Source organism: Fragaria vesca, linkage group LG6 (assembly GCF_000184155.1).
Source record: "Fragaria vesca subsp. vesca linkage group LG6, FraVesHawaii_1.0, whole genome shotgun sequence".
In the NCBI taxonomy this organism is placed as follows: domain Eukaryota; kingdom Viridiplantae; phylum Streptophyta; class Magnoliopsida; order Rosales; family Rosaceae; genus Fragaria; species Fragaria vesca.
Genome location: NC_020496.1, coordinates 15,281,180 through 15,300,876, shown reverse-complemented (window position 1 = coordinate 15,300,876; position 19,697 = coordinate 15,281,180). Strand labels below are relative to the sequence as shown.

Genomic DNA, 19,697 nt, shown 5'->3' with positions numbered 1-19,697 from the left:
AGCGGAGGAGGAGGCGCGGTGCTTATTGCTGCTGCTTCGTTTGGAAGATTGGGGTTGCCTCGTAGCCGGTTGTAGTTCGTGAGGAGGAAGTGGAGGAGGAATCGGGTGGTGAGATGCCGAGGCGGAGGAAGCGCAGGAGGAGGAAGCGGGCGGTGGAGGAGTTCGAAAGAGAGACTGAGAGAGTGAGGGGGAAGAGACTGAAGAGAGTGAAAGAGGTGAGAGTTGGGTACTTGGGTTCCGTGCGACTGCAAGAGACTGAAGAGAGTGAAAGAGGTGAGAGACTGAGAGAGTGAAAGATAGTTGGTATTAGGGTTAAAAATGAAAGGTTGAGATCAAAACATCTAAAAAATTCAATGGCTGAGATTACTCTATATTTTACACGGGACGGGACGAGCCTGACAGGCCTCAACTTTTCAGTCCCGCGTCCCGTCCGGTTGTTTTTCTACGAGACGGGACGGGCCTAGTGCTTTTAGACATAGATCCCGTCCCATCCCGTCAAATTTCGGGACGGGACCAGGATTTAGGTTTTTTATGCCCACCCCTACTTGGAGGTGAGTGTGGAGGTGAATGAGCGCCTCGAGTTTGGATTCAATTCTGATTTAGTGTATCTACCGTGCTCATGAGATCACCCGCGCCATCATATTTTGCATGACAAGGTTGCACGGTGGATGAGGGGGTTGTCAGATGCAGCATGAGTTTCTCATTTGTAACTGGGAGGTTTTGAGTTCAGCTCACCATAGTTGTTGTAGTGTACGTGAGTTGCTTATTTTTATATTTAAAAAAAAAAAAAAAAACACAACTTGAGACTAACAGAACTATTAATACAGAGTTTATATTTCAGACATTGTAGTCTTGTGTGTATATGTACTTGTATGGCAGTGTCCCCAAAACTTAATTTCGGCCTCCACTGAACCCAAGACTCCAAGTCCAAGAGGATCATACCATATTTAGACAGCATTGCAGTCACCAATTGATCAGATTGTCAATCTACTTTTGAATCTGAGAAGAAACTGAAAGATGTTCATCATAACTACTTAATAGTCTCAGGGGAATCAACAGGATAACAAATCATGATATTTGCAAGTTGCAAGTCCGAAGGGTTAGAATCAAATATGTCAGCTGCTTTGTTAACATCAGGCACCAGGCTATATGATTGCCCTTATGTCACTAAATACTAGCGTTTCTGGATCTTGCCAAGTTTCTGCAAAAGAAAATAAAGGGACGGAACAAATCTGTCAATACTGAGTACTGACTTAACCCTGAAGGTTGTATTAACCATTATGTTATGATTGTTATCAATGAAAGATTATATTTGATAAAAAAAAAAGTGTGAAATCTCCTATTAGTGGATTATATATAGTTTGCTAAAATAAAATAAAAATATTGTGGTACTTAAAATTAAGTTAGTCCAGTACGCCATCAAACATGGGAATTGACTATCATGACTATTCTGCTGTTTAGTCTTAAGCAGCACCAAACATGGGTCAGGTTTTACTAAAGCATAACCCAGGTTAGAGGAGTCTTGGACTGTTTATGAAATTAAGCTGGGCATAATAGTCTTGCCTAACAAACAGCCCTTATAGTTTTCCAATATGAATCCAAAGAAAGTAGTGAATGGTGATAAAATCTCTGTCAGTCAAGACTGAAGAAAATAGCCAAGTACGATGAACAGAGGTTGTACTTACACTGAAGCTATGTGCTCTACATGAATTATTCTGGGGTCAAGCTGGGATTTCCCTTTCCATTATCAGTAGCTTGAGCATGCCTGAAACTGAAAAGGCCACCAATCCCTCTACCTTTTGCGAGCTGTTCCAGCTCTTCAAGCTTCTTCTTAAGCAGCTGAACTTCTCTTTCTAGCTCTTCATCTCTTTGTTTCATCGCCTAGTACAATAAACAAAAGATGTCTAAGGTAACTGTAAGGGGAATATACAAAAGTACAAGCCACTGTTACTATCTTCAAACTAGTACAGTGTGTATCTCCATGAATATTAGGGCAGTTCGCATCTTATTACAACTTGACAGTGACGACTCAACTGGGTTTGTTTCAACTGGATAACAATTTAGGAAACACATGGTAGTTCTAAGCAAAGGCGAAGATATTCAGAGGCCCACCAATAATTTTATCAGTTCATACGTTAACCATTAACTATTAGTCAAACCTTCTTGAGGGTGTGCCTTTTAAAAAATTGGGTGCTAGTTACACTCAACTTTTTATGTTGGAAGAGGATGGGTATATTTCTTATACTCACTGAGTTTTAAGTTGAGAAACTTTCTGAATTACAGATGATTCTTTTTATTGTTTTTGGCTGACAAAACAAGAGGGTTTCACAATCTTAAGACTGAGGCATCAAATATAATCTTTACACTAATCCTAAGAACGTAGATTCTTTGGAGGGATGCACCTAGACCCTTCTCTTTCTTTCTATCAATCAATAGAAAGACCAACAATTACTATTTTGCATGATGCGGTTACTTTCGAGGACAGAAAAATTAAATATTAAAAACAAGGATTTCAATATTACAACCTTTTGTAATTTAAAGATACATGGCGTGTCTTCAATATACAGGCACGACATAGTCATGCATCAACAAGCAGGTTAACTTTTTGTAATATGTGTCTGCTATATATTTTCATAATTGAGCTTACAGGGGAGAGAGCTTATTATACAGAAATCAGAGAGCAGTAGTATCCAACAATGGCTTTGCCCTTCCCTAGAATGGTAACAGTGCATACCTGTAATTAAATTTTGCGCAGCTCTTCCTTCCTTGCTTCTGATCTTGAATTTCTTTGGACTTCAAAAATAAGTGCAGTTCCTGCAACCTATATAGATGCAATAGTATTTGTGACTTATAACTAGAAGATGCAAGTAAGACCATTCTCCTAAACCCTGCTTTGCACAAGGAAATATCCCATGATAGTAGACTGCAGAAGCTGATAAAAAAATTAATTTATAAATTTACAAGCAATAAACATAATGGTCGAATAAATGACAAAATATTAATTCCAACACAATTCAGGGATCATGAATACTATTATCCTTGCAAGATTGGTCTATTTTCTTCTCTTGAACTTACCTTATAACCATACAAAATATAAAATGTCTATATGTTCTTGTGATAAGATCTTCTGCATCATGTGGGACTAGAGTGCACAAAGGTTCTGAGGTTGCTCATTTATTTAAAATTGTAATGAGCTATATTTATCCCGCTTGCTACAAACTCTTCTGCATAGACTTGCCTCATGCAGTAGCATCTCAAAATGTAACCAACGAGATGTCTGACTCTTCAAATGTAACCGATGCTTAAAGCACCATGACATTTTGTATAGAGGGGTCAAACAAATGGGATAAAATTGTAACAATACCATGCAGTACAGAGATGTAATGTATAAAAGAGTGGCAAGAGCGTAGCACAACTGACTGTATATGCTATCTTACACAATAGTGACCATGCTATAACACTCACTCGAGCCTCACGATAAATTAGCTGCTTAATAGGAATTAACAGAGGACCATGTTTAAAGAAACTTGGTTAATCTGAGAACCTCCTTTTGTGATCTATGTTGTTGCAATAGCAGGTCTGGGTAGAATTGGTACCTCAGACAACATGACGACTAAAGGGGATGTGCTACAATCATACTGTCCGGTCACTTGGCTGAGGGGTTCTCTCACTCTTTTCACCATATGTGGGGTGTTGTGATCCTCACACTATCAAAATTATTCTTCAGTGTTATGCGAGGAAGAGTAAGAGGATGCTCTAAGCAAGTTTTGTCTCTGCGGTGGTGTATTTTGTTAGAAGGAATAGGTGTATATTTGAGGAAGCAGAAATGCCAACTTTTAACAATATCTAATATTAAGTTATGTGCCAAGGTATGCTTTTAACAATAGTTATCTTACCTAAAGAATCACAACAGAATTTGCTCAGTCACTTTGTAATCTTATACGACACTTACATCCATAGAAAATTCTTAGACCAGGAATGAAACTGGGGGTTCATAGTACTGTGAACACAAACAGCTCCCCAAGAAGTTCTGCAGCAGTTTGGACGGCTTTCTCCTCATTAAGTGGACGAATTGCAACATCAGTTGAATGACCATATATCCGTCTTTGCACATTTGTTGTAAATCGATGATTCGCCTGATTCAATGTCCAAATGACAAAACGAAATATAAGCATTGAACTAAAGAGACATTAAGGCAAACTTAAAAAGCGACCCATTACTGACCAAATCAAAAAACAGAACACTATTTATTTCCTTCAAATTAAATAAATTTCAGATGTATCATAAGGAATCTACATTTTGAGTTCGTTGTTTGTGGGGTGATTATGGTTGACGACAGTGGTGTAAGAATCATAACCTAATTAATTCTTTTCTTGTCTTATATCCATGAATCCCCAAACTCCACATTTTTTAGGAGACATGAACCTATAGCAACAAGCGCAAGGGGATTCAAACCCTAGACCACATTGGATAACCATGGTATGATATGTACAAATCTTCAAAACCAAAATTTATGTTCATAAAAGCAAGGTATGATATGTTTGCATCAAAAGTAAAATGACATCGAACTTAAGGGAGGTTACCAAAGATGGCAATGACGATGAGAACATTTTTAACATCAAGAAACTACTAGGATAATTCATATGTAGACATTCATGGAGATAGAGTAAACCATCCATGGAAAGAACCTGAAATAAGGTAACTTCCATGGATATATGGACATGAACTGAATATGACATTATTACCATTTTACAAGGGAAAAATTAAGTCAGTGAACCCAATTGCGATGATGAAATGTAGCATAATCTTAACAAGTTCTTTTACCCATATAGGATCTAATTGCTGTCTGATGTCATCGAAATAAAATCCCGGTATGATTACTAAATTACTATGAACACAAAGGCAGGTGGTGTATAGTATAATACTCATGAAATCGACAATGCTACTACACTATCAAGCACCATAATTCATAACCAAAATCACCTGTTTCAGTATTTTATGCTGTCAAACTCGCATCATATTCATGTGGCAATCACTTAAACTAGCAAAAAAAATGTGAAACACCCAATTCAAGCAATGAAGCCACAAAAAGAAAAGCAAACCCATAAAATAAAAGCTGAAAGAAATTAAAAGATGAATACAAAATCAGAGAGTTGGGTAAAAGAGAAAGAAAAGAAAGAAAGTGAACCTGGGCAATGTTGATGATGAAGTGCCTGAACCTGGGGTGCAAGCCAGCCTCCTTCTTGAGGCGACTGGCAATGGGTTTGCACAAGGTTTTCAGGGCAAGGGTTCCTAACTTCACTGCTGGTAGGATCATAGCTCTTACTATTAACTCTTACTAGAGAATTTGGGTTCCAGGGTTTGCGTCTCAAGGTTTTGGGTTTAAGAAGTGGGACTGTGGATCAGAGCTTTTGGTTCGAAATGGTTACTCGAGTAGTGCAGTCATTTCTGCTTTGCTTCCATTTTCCGATCGACAAGGCTGCGAGAGGTAGTTGCTCTTTTTTTTGTTTTTTTATCAAATAAAACTTTCATTATATTACTCTTTGGTTTTTTTTTTTGTAAAATTCTATAATTTCTAGACAAATGTCCAATAATACCCTTACTATATTAAACCCTGCAAAACCCTGAATCTCTTTCAAGTGTGTGAGAGAGAGAGAGTGCGAGCTTCTTCGTCCCAAACTCAAACATCAAACATATCCTCTCATCTTTGCACCCGGCCGACTTTGAAGGTATTTCTCTCTTTATGGGTTTCAATTTTTCATCCACGAATAGTCTAATTTCTTAGTTTAGGGTCTGAATTTAACGCATGTCTGTCTTTTGATTCATGGGTATTGTTGATATGCAAGATTTGATTCAATGCTTCAACTCATATGATATTGAATCTCTCATTTGCATCTCATATTGATAATCTGAGTTTATTTGGAGATTATAGGTTCCCAAAGAAATAAGACCATCCAGATTAAAAAGCACTTTTAGCTGTCATTGATTTGTTGCTCTCAGTTAATAAACACTCTCGCTTATCGTTCCGCTGTCTCTTTATGTAGTATAAATTATGCGGCATTGATATATATTTTTTTGACTCGACGGCTTTGGTATATTGGTAACAAAGACCTTGGTAATATTGTTTTTCTGTTTTATAGATGCTGATTGCAGTTTGTTATTTCAGATTGTCTGTTTAGAAATTGTATTATTATATATGTAATTGATTAATCAAAATATTGTTTTTTTTCCTTGGGAACACTTTTGTTGTTTACAAAGCATGAAGTATGATCAAACAGTTATTGATCCAAGGCTAACATGCATGTAAATCACAGTAGGGAATGTTCAGAGTTGTACCAAGAATCCTTGTGATTTATATTTTGAACTTTTATTATTTGTTAAGAGAACATTTGTACTGCTATGCATTGTGCATGTGGTGCAGGTACAATTATTTCTACTGCTATGCACTGTGCATGTGTTGCAAGTTTTACTATATACAGCATGCTGTTAGTTTATGTATTAGTTTATGCATTAACTCTTTGAAATGGTAACTCCAAGCAAAGAATGATCGTTGTAGCTGCTAAGAACATGGCTAATAATGTTGCTGCAAGTGGAAAGACTCATATTATTGTGCTTTAAAGCTTAGTCTTTCTGGGGTGGCAGAGAATTGATGTACCTCCTGTGTGCTCCATAAATTTTACTTCACTTTGTAGATATCAAAATATTCTTTCGTAATATAACAATATAAGTCATCCTTACTTGCAAAAAGAGTATCAGTAGTAGTTCTATTCTTCTTCAGTTAAAACACCAGTTTTTATGACACACAGAAAATGATATTATTTTCAGTTAAAGTTTCTAGCTCACGAGCAAGTTTGAGAGAAGGAAACAACAAACCCGCAGCAACGCGCGGGATTTCTGTCTAGTCAAATAATTATCCTCGAACTAAATTAAACTTGTCTATTTTGCTTTCGAGTTCGTTCCGATGGCAGCAGAAATGAGCAAAACTATAAACGCTTATTTCTTTTGTTTCTACGTCTAGCACAGACACAACAACAGACTAAAACATTAATAGCTGTTTTTGGGTTATATATAGGACTCCTCTACAATCTTTTAACTGTTTCAAAGTTTACCAAGTAACTGGGATTGTGAGCATTGTGTGTGGTTGTGCCTGTTTCATTAAGAATTAATAATCTGGTTCTTTTGGGTAGCGACAACATTTGTATGTCAGTTTCACTTGTGCCCCTGTTTTCTTGCTACTTGGGGTTTTGGTTTGTGTTAACTAGCCCACTCTACAGACTCTACCACAAGGTCCAAGTCTAATTGTCTGTAATATGATCAGCAATATATGATTGATTAGTTATCTCTTTCTCCATGAAAAACACCCTAAAAGGCCCAAACAGAAACACCCTAAAATTATTGTTTGTACTAATAATAATTATCTTTGATTTTTTCCCTCCATTTTCATGTTCCAGGATTTCAATTCTTCATATACCCTGCACTACAGAGTAGTGGAGACAAGTAGAGAGAAGAGCCATGAGGCGGACTCTGCTGAGAAATCTCTCTCTATACGCTCGCAACCGCCTCGCCACATCTAATCCTAGCCCTTCACTGGCCACCTCTACTACTAGACTCTTCTCCTCCGATGAGAACGAATCATCGTCCCCCAATGACTCCTCCCCAGAAAAACCTAATCCCTCTCCTGAGTCGACCCTCAGCCAAATCTTGAAGAAGGATTCCTCCGTGCAACTCCAGGACATCAATAACAAAGGTTACCATACTATTTCTTCTCAGTTTTTTAGCTGAACTTTTCTGATCATGTGGCAAATTGTTTGTATTAGTTTTCAGTTATTTTAATTTGTTTGCATTTCTCTCTATGTTTTTGTTTGTTGGGTCCATAGAAATGAAAACAAGGATGGAGGAGTACTTGAAGGATGGTAAGGAGGAGGCGCTCCCATCGATCCTCGAAGCAATTCTGCAAAGGAAATTGGCTGGGAAGCATGACGACACTGATGATGAATTGGTGGATGATCTGCAAATGCAGCCACTGGACAATGTTAAGGACCAAGAGTTTGAATCCGATTTTGAAGAATTCCATGACACTGATGAGGAGATTGATGACTTGTATGATGCCAAGGATGTAGTGGTGAATAAGATGGTGAAAGATGAGTTCTTCAATATGGATGACAAAAAGTGGGATGGCATGGTTCAGGAGGCAATTAAACATGGTTTAATGAAGGATATGAAAGAGTGTGAGGACATTCTTGAGGATATGCTTAGCTGGGACAAGCTCTTGCCAGGTATGCCCTATTATGTGCACTACTCGATTTCATAGGATGCTCTATTTTCTGCATCCTCAATCTTGATGAACAAAAAGTGACGTATAATTATGTGGATGTTTGTGAGTGCTATAAAATGCATGATGCTTCTGTATTAATCTTTCTGTATTTTTGGTGCTATAACAAATCGGTTTTGTTCCATTTGATGATTATTGGTAGTGTGACTAGATGGCTAGACCATACGTAAAGGCAATATTATCACATTGTTTAATCTTTAGAATTCAAGTTTTCATTTGGATTCTGACATAAACAGATCCAGTACCGAAGTATTTCTTTGTTGTGAAGGTCGCATGCCTTTGGTTCAAACTGGCATTTTCTGAATTTGTTTGCTATGCGATTTTTCTTTTCCAGATGACATTAAGAAGAAGGTAGAAGAGAAGTTCAATGACCTAGGGGATAGGTGTGAAAGAGGTGAGCTTGAACCTGAAGATGCATACAAATTGTTTAAGGAGTTTGAGGACGAGATTGTCTTGGAATATACGAAGAAGGTGGAAGCTCAGGACCCCTCACAATTTGATGAGATAGCTGTACCAAACATGAAAAGAGACATAGATGACCCACCAGGTGAAGGGCCTATCCTTAGGTGGCAGACACGAGTGGTCTTTGCTCCTGGTGGTGATGCTTGGCACCCGAAGAATAGAAAAGTGAAGCTGTCTGTTACGGTGAAAGAACTTGGGCTTTCAAAGCATCAATTCCATCGGCTCAGAGAATTGGTTGGAAAGCGATATAATCCGGGGAAAGATGAGCTCACTATTACTAGTGAGAGGTAAACAAGTAACTTCATGCAGTCTTCCTTTTATTATGGGTGTCAACATGGTCATGATGAAAGTCCATTTATATCAAAAACTATATCAGGGTGTGCTTTCTCTTTTAAATTGTAGAAATGTAGTTTTTACCATTGAATTTTGCCTCCCTCTATCATTCACCCAACCCCAGAGGCGGACGCACCTAGGGGCAACAGGGGGCATCTGCCCCCAGTTGGTTTCTGGGTTTTCTGAGCTGCCGCAGCGGGTTAAAGGCGGAGACGTTGCATCAGTCCGACTTCTGCGAGGAAGAGGCCGGATGACTTTTTTCTTCTTTTCGTCGCATGAAACGACATGTTTTCCTTGTTTTGGAACTCAGTAAAACGCTTTGTTTTGACGTGTTGAGGGCTGAGGCTTGACAACACTACGTCTATGTTTATTAATCATCTCCATGCTTCTTACATGATGCCACGCATCATGTTCAGAGCATCCATGATACAAATTCATGAATGGTATTGTTGATATTCAATTATAGTTACTTCAATTCACTAGCAATAAAAAAACTATTGTTTTGCATTTTTATAAGGTGCTTGCCTTTTCTTTTGCAATATATGTAATGATCCATATATACTCAATTCAACAAATTATCTGTATGAGTCTATGTTTTTAACTCTTTAATCTTTAATGGTCAACATTAGAACTATATGAAGAGCTAATGAAGAAATGATGATTGACTTTTATGCTTGTAATGACAATTATTTATATTTTGAAGTATATTCATATTATTTATAATGTTATGAATTTACTTAATGTTTGTTGGAAAAATGGTCGCCTCACCGCCTTGATGCATTCACCTCACGAGGCTTGATCAAATCACCTTCGCTTTCGCTTACACATCAGCTTTAATTAAGATCCTTTGCTATTTGCATATTGTATATATACAACAGCTTAACCAACTCTATTTGATGCACGTATCAGCTTTATATGATGTATGTAACATCTCTATATCACTGCTTCAATTTTTGTATTCCCTTGCTTCCCAATTTTTGCCCCCATAGATATAAATTCCTGCGTCCGCCACTGCCCATCTCCTGCTTAAGTAAGATTTTTTTTTAATCATGAGTGGTACTATTACTTTTGTATAGTACATGCAGAATTTATGTCAAAATCCTTTTTTTCTTTTCTTGCTTAGTCTTAAAAGTATTACTTCTTCTGGAGAGTGCTTGAGACCCCTACCAATTTTGAGATTGTAAACCCTTGGATGATATACTGTGAGGGAAATAATTAATCACTTCCGTATGGGAAAAAAGCATATGCAAGTGGATTTATAGATGGTGGTACTGCTCATGCGTTCTTCCATTTTAACATCTAGTAGATTTCTTGCAATTGTTTTTTTGTTTTTTGTTTTTTTTTGTTCTTATGAACTTTGATTTAGGTAAATGAAAATAATTTCTCTCTATTTCTCTGGTGAAGGTTCGAACACCGAGAGGAAAACAGAAAAGATTGCCTTAGGACTCTTCTTTCCCTCATTGAGGAAGCTGAGAAAGCTAACAAGCTGGCCGAAGATGCTCGAATTTCGTATGTCAAGGAAAGATTAAGAGCGAATCCTGCATTCATGGAGAGACTGCGTAACAAGACAATGAGGTTGCAAGGACATACCACAGTGACTGCTTGAGGTCTTGTTTGGTAGTTGAGAATAAATTTCCAGGTTTGAGAATTTGACCTTGATCCTACAAAATTGTTTTGCAAGTCAGCGTTCAGGCATTCGTAGATTCTGCTAGTTTTATTCAGCCTTTGTCCTGAAACTTGTTTTGTGAAAGGGTCCTGAAACTTGTCAAGAATGAAGAGTGTTCTTGTTCTTGTTCTTGTGGAACTTGGAGTAGAATGCTCCAAATATCACCTTTCTCAATATCATTTTTGTTCATGGAGATCTTCCAAATGTATTGGTTTAATTTCAGAATTCTAAAGTTTGCTTGAAAAATATTCTATGTTTCAGTGGTTGGTTGCTTTATTAATGGTATAGTGTGTACTAGCTTTTTCAATTTTTGTGGCAGAAACTGTTAAGAAAATTGTACTTACTTAGAACCATCTTTAGCTCTCTAAAACCAAAGTTGACACTTCTTTCTCTTAACTTGTAATTCATTGCATCCATTCTGTATTGGTTGCGTCTGCTACATGCATTGCCAAATATATATTCATTTGCTTTGCTCGATGTTTGGTGGATGTGATGCGCCCTGTTTGACAATGTAGAATCCCACATTGTGTCTTCTCCCACTCTTCATAATCTTCTAAACTAGATGGGGAGAAACCTTTTGCTTTACCCTGAACTCAAGAACAGAGAACAACCATCATCTAATGCCCCTGCATAGCTATTTCAAATTAAGATCTAGAGACCAGTTATGTAATGACTTGTGTAGAAACCAAAATTTCACATAGAAAATGTGAGATGAAATTCCTAGAATTATATATATCTGTGTAATATATATGCAGTGAAAAGCATTGAATAGAGACAAATGATTATTAAGCTGGTGTTGAAGATATGATGTAAAGATTCAAGGTTATGATCATGTCATTGATGGAGGTGACTTTATCAAGATAATAGTGATGTGTCTCTAGTTTAGGTTATTTTGATATTTTTCCTGATTTCTATAGTTGTAAGTGCTAGGACTCCTGTCACTTTCTTGTATTATAATTTTGGTTCAGTAAACGTTTCTTCTATTCAAAAGTTTGACAAAAGATGAGAGTGATGTATTATGATCTGGAATTTCATAATTTACTAAAATTTTCTTCGGTTCTATTGTTTGTTTCAATAGCTAGATAATAGTGCATTGTATTCCTTCCTATGAAGAAGAAAATGAGTAGTCTACTTATTTGTCCTATTGAACCGAGCAAAATTCTAAATTTCAAGTTTAACTACAAGTTGTTTCATACTTTCATATCAATATTAGTATTGCAGCATTGGTGCAAAGTTCTGGTTAATTCTGAAACTGATTAGGGTTTTCACTCATTGATCACTAGTTGATGTGAAGCCTGAATCCTGGTGTGGTTCTGCTCATGACTGTATGGAAGATGACAGTTCTGTAATCTCTTTGTGGAGGAACTTAATGGACCTCGATGTCAACCATTTCATTAGATACGCAGAACCAACAAGGAAGTGCCTTGGTAGCAAGGAGGATATGTTGCTAGTGATCATGATATTGAAGAAGGCTCATAAGATCTTAATATTTCAGTTGGACTAGCGTTGTAATTTACTAATGACTAGCAACTCAAACTACCATCTAAACATTTGTTTATCCTAGTATTTTGTTGGTTTCAGGCTGTTGTTTGCACAAAGCTTAGTTTGAACCAAACTGACTTTGATGGCATGTGCAATTACATCCATATGCTACCATGTCCTTGTGCTTTTAATATATGCTCTATTTTAGAATCTGATTCTGTAATGTGAATAGTCTTAAAAGATTCTAATGGTTTGCCTCCTTAAAACCTAAAGCATATTCTTAAAACGCTGTTTATGTTGAGATATGTAAAGAGGTATAATGGTTTTGTGGCATTAGAATATATGTCTAGGGTAAAAGTATTAACTTTGAAGAGGATAAGGGTGGGGATGGCAGATGGAGGAAAGCGAGATATATAAGACTTGGAAGTTGGAAGTCGGAACCGAAAGCCTACATAGGACCAACTAACCAAGAAGGTGGTGCTAAGCTTGACGAATGTATTGCAGGGACATATTCCTGGTGGCCAAGAAGATAAGAAGTGTAAAAGGACATCTAAAGTGGTAGAATAGGAAAAGGAAGAGAGAAGTAAACATCGAGGAGTAAGTTGGATAAGCTTATAAAGGAAAAGCTAGAAGCTTTCCTAGGAAGATGGCTCATCAATGTCCACAGCCATATAAACAGCATGTTTGATATTCATACAGGTAGGTGGGAACAAGCAACATGGAGGCGAGGCAGTCCAGTCCTTCTAGGGGAGGTAAATCGAAATGCTGTAATAAAGCCACAGAGTTCCTTTGCAGTGCTTGCTTGCTGTGCATTTCATGCCCGTTAACTGTTTTCTGGTGCTGCATCAAGCTACCGTGCAAGGTTGGATGGCATGCTGCGAAGCATGCAAGGAAGACCGTTTGTGGATCAGGGAAGAGAGTCTATGCATCATATTCTTCGTTTTCTGATGTTGACTTGAATATTCTTCCTGGTAAGTCGCACGCATGCAGCAAAAGCAGTTTGAGAACTCCTAGCTAGAAAGCAAGATGATCCATATGGCTAATCAGTTGAAACTTAATAAAGTCTGCAGCAACAAAAACCTCTCTTCTCCAGTAGTACTACTAGAATCATGCTTACAGGACACTAGTGTTGCTCTGTTTCTGTTAACTAATACTACCACTACTGGTTGTATTTATTCCATTTAACATACTATACCGTGTACTATGGTTTCTCTAATGCTTTAGATCATTGGTATTTAGAAAACATATATGTGAAATTTCAGCTGGCAATACTTGGTGATTTGCATGCTAACAACGTACTGTTAGACCACTCCAACTACTGCTTTGACTCCTTTGAGTGGATTGGTTGGCTCTGTGTGTATTAAGCACTTGCCACTCCGTGATCATGGTATTCTTTTGCTTCTCACTTTTTTACGGGACTCCACCGAAGGAATTTCGTTTTTTCTTTTACCATTCTAAAGGGGATCATAATAATATAATGGTAAAGGGCCTTTGGTCTCTCTGCATTCTGCACCAGTACGTGCACCACCCTAACTCCCAGGTAACCCTGGAACACAAACAACTTAAAACCCACCTTCTTTTTTCAAGGGCAAATTGTGACAAGCAGTGAAACCTTATATTGATCGTTGTGTCATTGTATATGATGACATGCACTATAACATAATGCAGCATCATCATCAGCATGTCGAAGAACAATTGTGTCTAATCACATTGCCTATCCACTACTGCTTGTCAAAATATAGCAACCAATTAAGAAGATAAAAACTGTCTTTCAAAAATAAAAATAAAAAAAGATAAAAACTGTCAGCAAGACTTTCTAGTTGTTGGGTACAGACAGCAACCAATACTATATATTGTTCTTCATTAGCTAGAATGCCGTCATATTATATGCAGCGACAGATCTAGAAATATTCGTAAGCCTGGGCACAATTAAAACGAGAAATTTTTCAACGCTACAGGAGGACCACGTGACAATATGACATGGTCCTACATTCCAATCAAATATTGACATTTGGATTTTACTAAGGAAAAATTACATCAGCTATTTTGTCAAAGACAATTTTGGGTTTGTTATTGCTTTTTAAACCCTAAACTATAAACTCTAAACCCTAGACCCCAAACCCTAACCCCTAACCCCTAAACCCTAAACCCTAACCCCAAACCCCAAACCCGAAACCTTAGTCCAAACTCAACAAAGACCCATGAAGGTCTTTTCATAAAAAATAGAAAACCTTAGTTTATATTTTAGTTGTAATAAATTCACGTGTCAATATTTCATTAGAATGGAGGACCACGTTATACTGCCACGTGGTCCTCTTATAGCATCTAAAAATTTCTCCAATTAGAACAAACAAAAAAAGTTTAACGAAAATGATTTAAATTAATAGACGATAATCAAAATATGTTATGATTGATTTTATTTATAAAATTTAACGAATACTCTTAATCTATGAAAATACATAAAGATTATCGTTAGATGATGAAGTAATTATGGGTTTTATTATTATTTTTCTTAAAAATTACTTATAATAGAAAACTACATATTAGTTACTAACCAAAATTCATTTTACAAATACATCTTTTACACATTATCTTACACTCTTAAAGACAAATACTAACAAATTAGGACAAACTAATATCCACATGTCATCTGTCACTATAATTTTACCAGAATGCCCTTCATTACATATCAACTACTACTATCGACGAGTAGCACAGTAGCACATTGGGTGCTACTACCAAGTAGCACAGTAGCACCCGATAAAGAAGTGCTATTGCAATTTTTTCAGGCAATTCTCCGAAATCAAACAAAGCTGCTATTGTCGCGATAAGAGACTTTCATAAAGCTGCTATTGTCACTATTAGAAATTTTCTGCTACTAACAACGAAATGGCTACTGCTGCTAGCATTACTCATCCTTGTCCATATCTAAGGTTTTGAAATGTCACATTTGATCTAAAATCAGCACAACTGAGAATCGACTCACCTTCCTCCTCGCCTCCCTCACTGTTGAGTCCACCCAAGGAATCGAGTCCCTTTAGTAACAATTGATGAGCGGTCCACGCTGTGAGGAGCAGCAAGTGCAAGAAGCTAAGATGAATTTCTACGATACTAAAGCACATAGCAAAACAGAAGCCCATCCAGTTATACACAACCTTATACTAATTGAAGCTTCAATTTCCGAATCAAAACACCGCCACGAAAAACAAGCACAAAAGCAATATCGGTAGTCAGAATTAGAGAAGCATTGTGGGAACCAAATGGAGAAATGCGCAGAGAGAAGCGAGCTACCATTGGATTAGGCGGTGGAACTCATCGGATTCGGAGTGAACGAGATCACGCTTTGATTCAGCAGTCGTCGTTGTCGAGAATCGGGATAGGCTCGATTCGGCCGTCGTCGAGCACCGGGATCGGTCCAATTCAGCAGTCGTTATGGTCGAGTATTTGACCGTCTTCGTCGTTGCCGTATTGCTTTGGCGATCGGTGCAGCGTCGGCTAGACGGCGCCCTGAGAGAGAGAGAGAGAGAGAGAGAGAGAGAGAGAGAGAGAGAGATGACAGTAGATCTGTAAAAAAAAGAACAGAGAGGGGAAGAGAGTGAGAGGAAAGTTGGGAATGGGAGGGTATTATGGTCATTTGATAGCTAAAATTTGGATAAGACCTGATGCTCTTAGTTTTGGGCTGGGGCTCATGTCCTAAACTATATAAAAATTAATGAAAGTGGTTTATTTGTGTTTTTAAATTTAGTCATGTGTTACTATGTAATTTTCTCATATAATAGATAATTCAATGTCAAAGAAAAAGTAAATTGGATGGATGATTAGTGAAAGAAACAAATTGAATTCAAATTTCAACAAATAATAAAATTAAAGGTAGTGAAATCCACGCTCCTCATTTTACAATCCACACTTCATGTTTTCTTTTTTAGTAAATCAAATTTTGTCTTTACTAAATTAAATTTGTCTTTGGCATAATTGCAAATTTGCTACCCTTGAAATCACCTTAGTGTCAATTTGCAACCCTAGCTTTTATTTATGTCAATTTGCTACCCTAAATTCCTAAAATTAGCCAATTTGCTACCTTATGTTTCATTTTAGCCATTTTGCTACCCTTACGCCAAAATTATTACTCTAGGCTTTTAATATTAACCTTTTTTTTTGAGAAGCAATATTAACCAATTTGCCCCAACATTTCAAATTTAGCTATTTGTCACCTTACATTTTCAAAAGGCATCATTGTTTAGACGGAAGAATGGATCAATTGACATGACAAAAGGTAGCAAATTGGCTAATTGTAAGAACCTATGGGTAGCAAATTGGCAGAAATAAAGTTCTTTTTTTTTATAACAGAGAACGGGCTAGATGCCCAAACCTCTATTAAGTTTTATTTAAAAGGAAAAATAAAAGAATAACAAAAGTTAAGGAGGAGACATTAAGCCTAACTCCTTAATAAGAAAAGTTACCAGAATGATAAGAAGCTCTAACAGACAGATAAACAAAAACCAATATGCAACAAAAAAATACCCTACCGAAAACAAAAGTTAGGGAGTCTCATATAGTCCCTACAACAATGAGATATAATGAAATGCGGAGGCAAATCCCACTATATCAAACCATTTGAAGAAAGGCCTCAGTTAGCAAGAGCATCTGTTGCTTGATTACCTTCACGAAAAATATGAGAAGAACGAAAATGCATCTGTGATATCTGATGTAAACAATTCCCCCACTCAACCCTTAGCTGCCAAGGCACTAAATGCGGCGAGCGAAGAAAAGTAATAACTAAGGAAGAATCAACCTCCAACCATACATGTTTCCAATCTCGCACCCATGCTAGCTCAATACCTTTTATGACTGCCATAACCTCTGCTGCCACCGAACTCGCCATATTAAAATTGGAGCAAAAAGCACTAAGTACTCCACCTCTAAAATCCCGAAATATGCCTCCATAACCCGCTTGGCCCGAAGAGCTACGCCAAGCACCATCAGTGTTGACTTTAACCTAACCAAATATTAGAGGATGCCAATTGACTTCCACAATGCATGGAGCTTTACTAGGCTTGCAAGGGACACCAACCTTCTTCATAATGGAAAGATCAAAAACCCCATTATTCATGCAGCCAGAACTGATTTTATTAGAAGCAACCACTTGCCCAAAAATCAGATTACAAGCCTTACTGACATTAGGTTGAACTCCATCAAACCTAGCTTGGTTCCTGAACTTCCAAATGCACCACAACGTAACAACAAAAGCAGTTAGCCATAACTCACGCAATTGAGGGCTATGACTATGAACCAAAACTGCATGCAACATGTCTAATAGAGAACCATGATGAGCACCCAACTGAAACATTGCTGCTAAGCATTGCCAAACTGACAATGCAAAAGAGCAAGAGAGGAATATGTGCTCAAGAGACTCCCCATCACGATGACAAAGAGAACACCAAGATGCCATGGAAATGCCTCGTTTTTGAAGGAACTCTTCGAAAAGAACTCGACCCTTTAAAATTTTCCAAGCGAACAGAGACATGCGTGGAGGAATAATAAAAAAATTTCAAAGCAATTTTCCCCAACTTAGGACGTAAAAAATTATAAGCACACGAGCAGAAAGTACACCTGAAGCAGATGGAGTCCATACGAACTGGTCATCCTCATGATCAGTTAATGAAATAGAAACATTTTGCTTCACAAAGTCACAGAGGCCAAGAAAATGCAATTGTAATATTGTGGGAACCTAGGATAGTAATTAAATTGGCTAACTTTAGGAACTTAGGGTAGCAAATTGACAGAAATAACCTAAGGTAGCTTAGCTGTTTTTACAATCCACCATTCTTTTTTTTATTTTTATTTTTTGTAGTAATTTAAATTCTGTGTTGAACAAATATATAGTATCATATATTATTTCCATTTATAAATATTTTAACTAGAAAAAAAAAAAACTATGTGAATTTTCACCGGAGAGCGTGAATCATAAAATGAAGAGTACACGTTTCATATATATGTATACTTGGTGGCTTGACCATTCTATTACTTTTCAGAGACGATATCAGACCTCTCAGTCCCGTTCACCTGGACCATAACTGACCAAGTGAAATTAGTAACCGTTGGATCTGGGCTTACTAAGAACCTAGGGTGGAGAAATAAACAAGCTTAATTAAACTAAAACTTGTGTTTTGTATTTTTTAATCACTCAATTATTAGCTTTACCAAAACCAAGACGTCTCCTTCTCGTCTTCTCCACTTTTGCTCATCATCCTTCTCACAGACAGAGAAAAAAAAATCAAATCAGCACCCAAACTTGCATCGCCTTTGAGAGGAAGACGGTCGTGCCCGATTCTTCTCCTCTTCTCCATCGTTTCCAAAAGACCCTCTGGAGATTAAACCAAACTCGTTTCGCCGGAGACCCAGACTCGTATCGCTGGAGATGGAAGATTGTCATCGCCCGAATCTCCTCCTCTTGTCCTCTTCTCTGTCGTTGCCCAAAAACCCTCAGCAGATTAAACCAGATTGTAGGAGGATCCAATGTTACAGGTGTGGTAAGCAATCGTCAACCTTACTTGTTCATATGCTTTTTTAGGTTACACTTGCTATGAACTGTGAAGTTGGAATCTTGAGGATTGTAAATATGGTGTTAATTGTGAAGGGTTCAAGAGTTTCACTCTCATTGGTTTTAGTTGATATCTAATTTTTTAGTTAATCGGCAAATTTGGTATGCTGCATACTGTTTGTTGGTTTCTCAGATGGACATGAAAGCTATGTTAGAGATTTTTATGTACGCAGACTTCATTTGCCTTCAGCTGTAGATGTATACATAATTTGTTGTTTTGTCTTTAGGACAAATTGTTTAGTTTGCAGAGTAGAACCAATTGTTGTTGTTGCTTTCGAATGTGATAGTCATGCTCTCTTGGTGCTTTTAGTTCTTGTTTATACTAACAGAACAAAATTACATATATCATGTTATATGTGTAGTCCCCATGTTAGGAGGTGCATTTCAATTAGACCAACAATTGGTTCCAAATTATAGGCTCACCTTTTACACTCAAAACTTTAAAAACGGCCACAGTAGACATAGGTTTGGGTTATTTTTTTGTTGATAACTTATATGAGAAATGGGACAACGAAGCTGAAGGTTTGGAGATGATAATCCAATATGGTAAGAACTTCTTTTCTGTTTATGAATAAAGCAAGGGTCTTGGTTTTGTCCGTGAGCCTTGTAACTATTAAGGTAAGTATCTAAGAGTCCTTTAACTATAAAAGTTTTAAGTTTCTGGCGGCCACCACTATCGTAGATAGCACCATGTATTGCTCTACACTAAACTGTCATGATTTATTACATTGGTGGATAAAAAGAAACAGCAACATTCATACAATATACATGTATATATATATATATATACAGCCCTTCTCGTATGCGGATGTCCGCACCAA

The 19,697-nt window shown here is 37.3% G+C and overlaps 1 protein-coding gene and 1 pseudogene across 1 annotated transcript; one reads left to right on the top strand and one right to left on the bottom strand.

Moving 5' to 3' along the window:
• Positions 1-1,710: 1,710 nt before the first annotated feature.
• LOC101294872 lies at positions 1,711-5,317 on the bottom strand (annotated as a pseudogene).
• Positions 5,318-5,640: 323 nt separating this feature from the next.
• LOC101309172 lies at positions 5,641-12,596 on the top strand. The gene is made up of 6 exons (XM_004303069.1): positions 5,641-5,729; positions 7,452-7,747; positions 7,878-8,276; positions 8,667-9,081; positions 10,532-10,766; positions 12,077-12,596. Exons 2-5 carry the CDS (start codon positions 7,513-7,515, stop codon positions 10,731-10,733), a joined length of 1,251 nt encoding a protein of 416 aa, XP_004303117.1. The 5' UTR covers positions 5,641-5,729; positions 7,452-7,512; the 3' UTR covers positions 10,734-10,766; positions 12,077-12,596.
• The last annotated feature ends 7,101 nt before the right edge of the window (positions 12,597-19,697 follow it).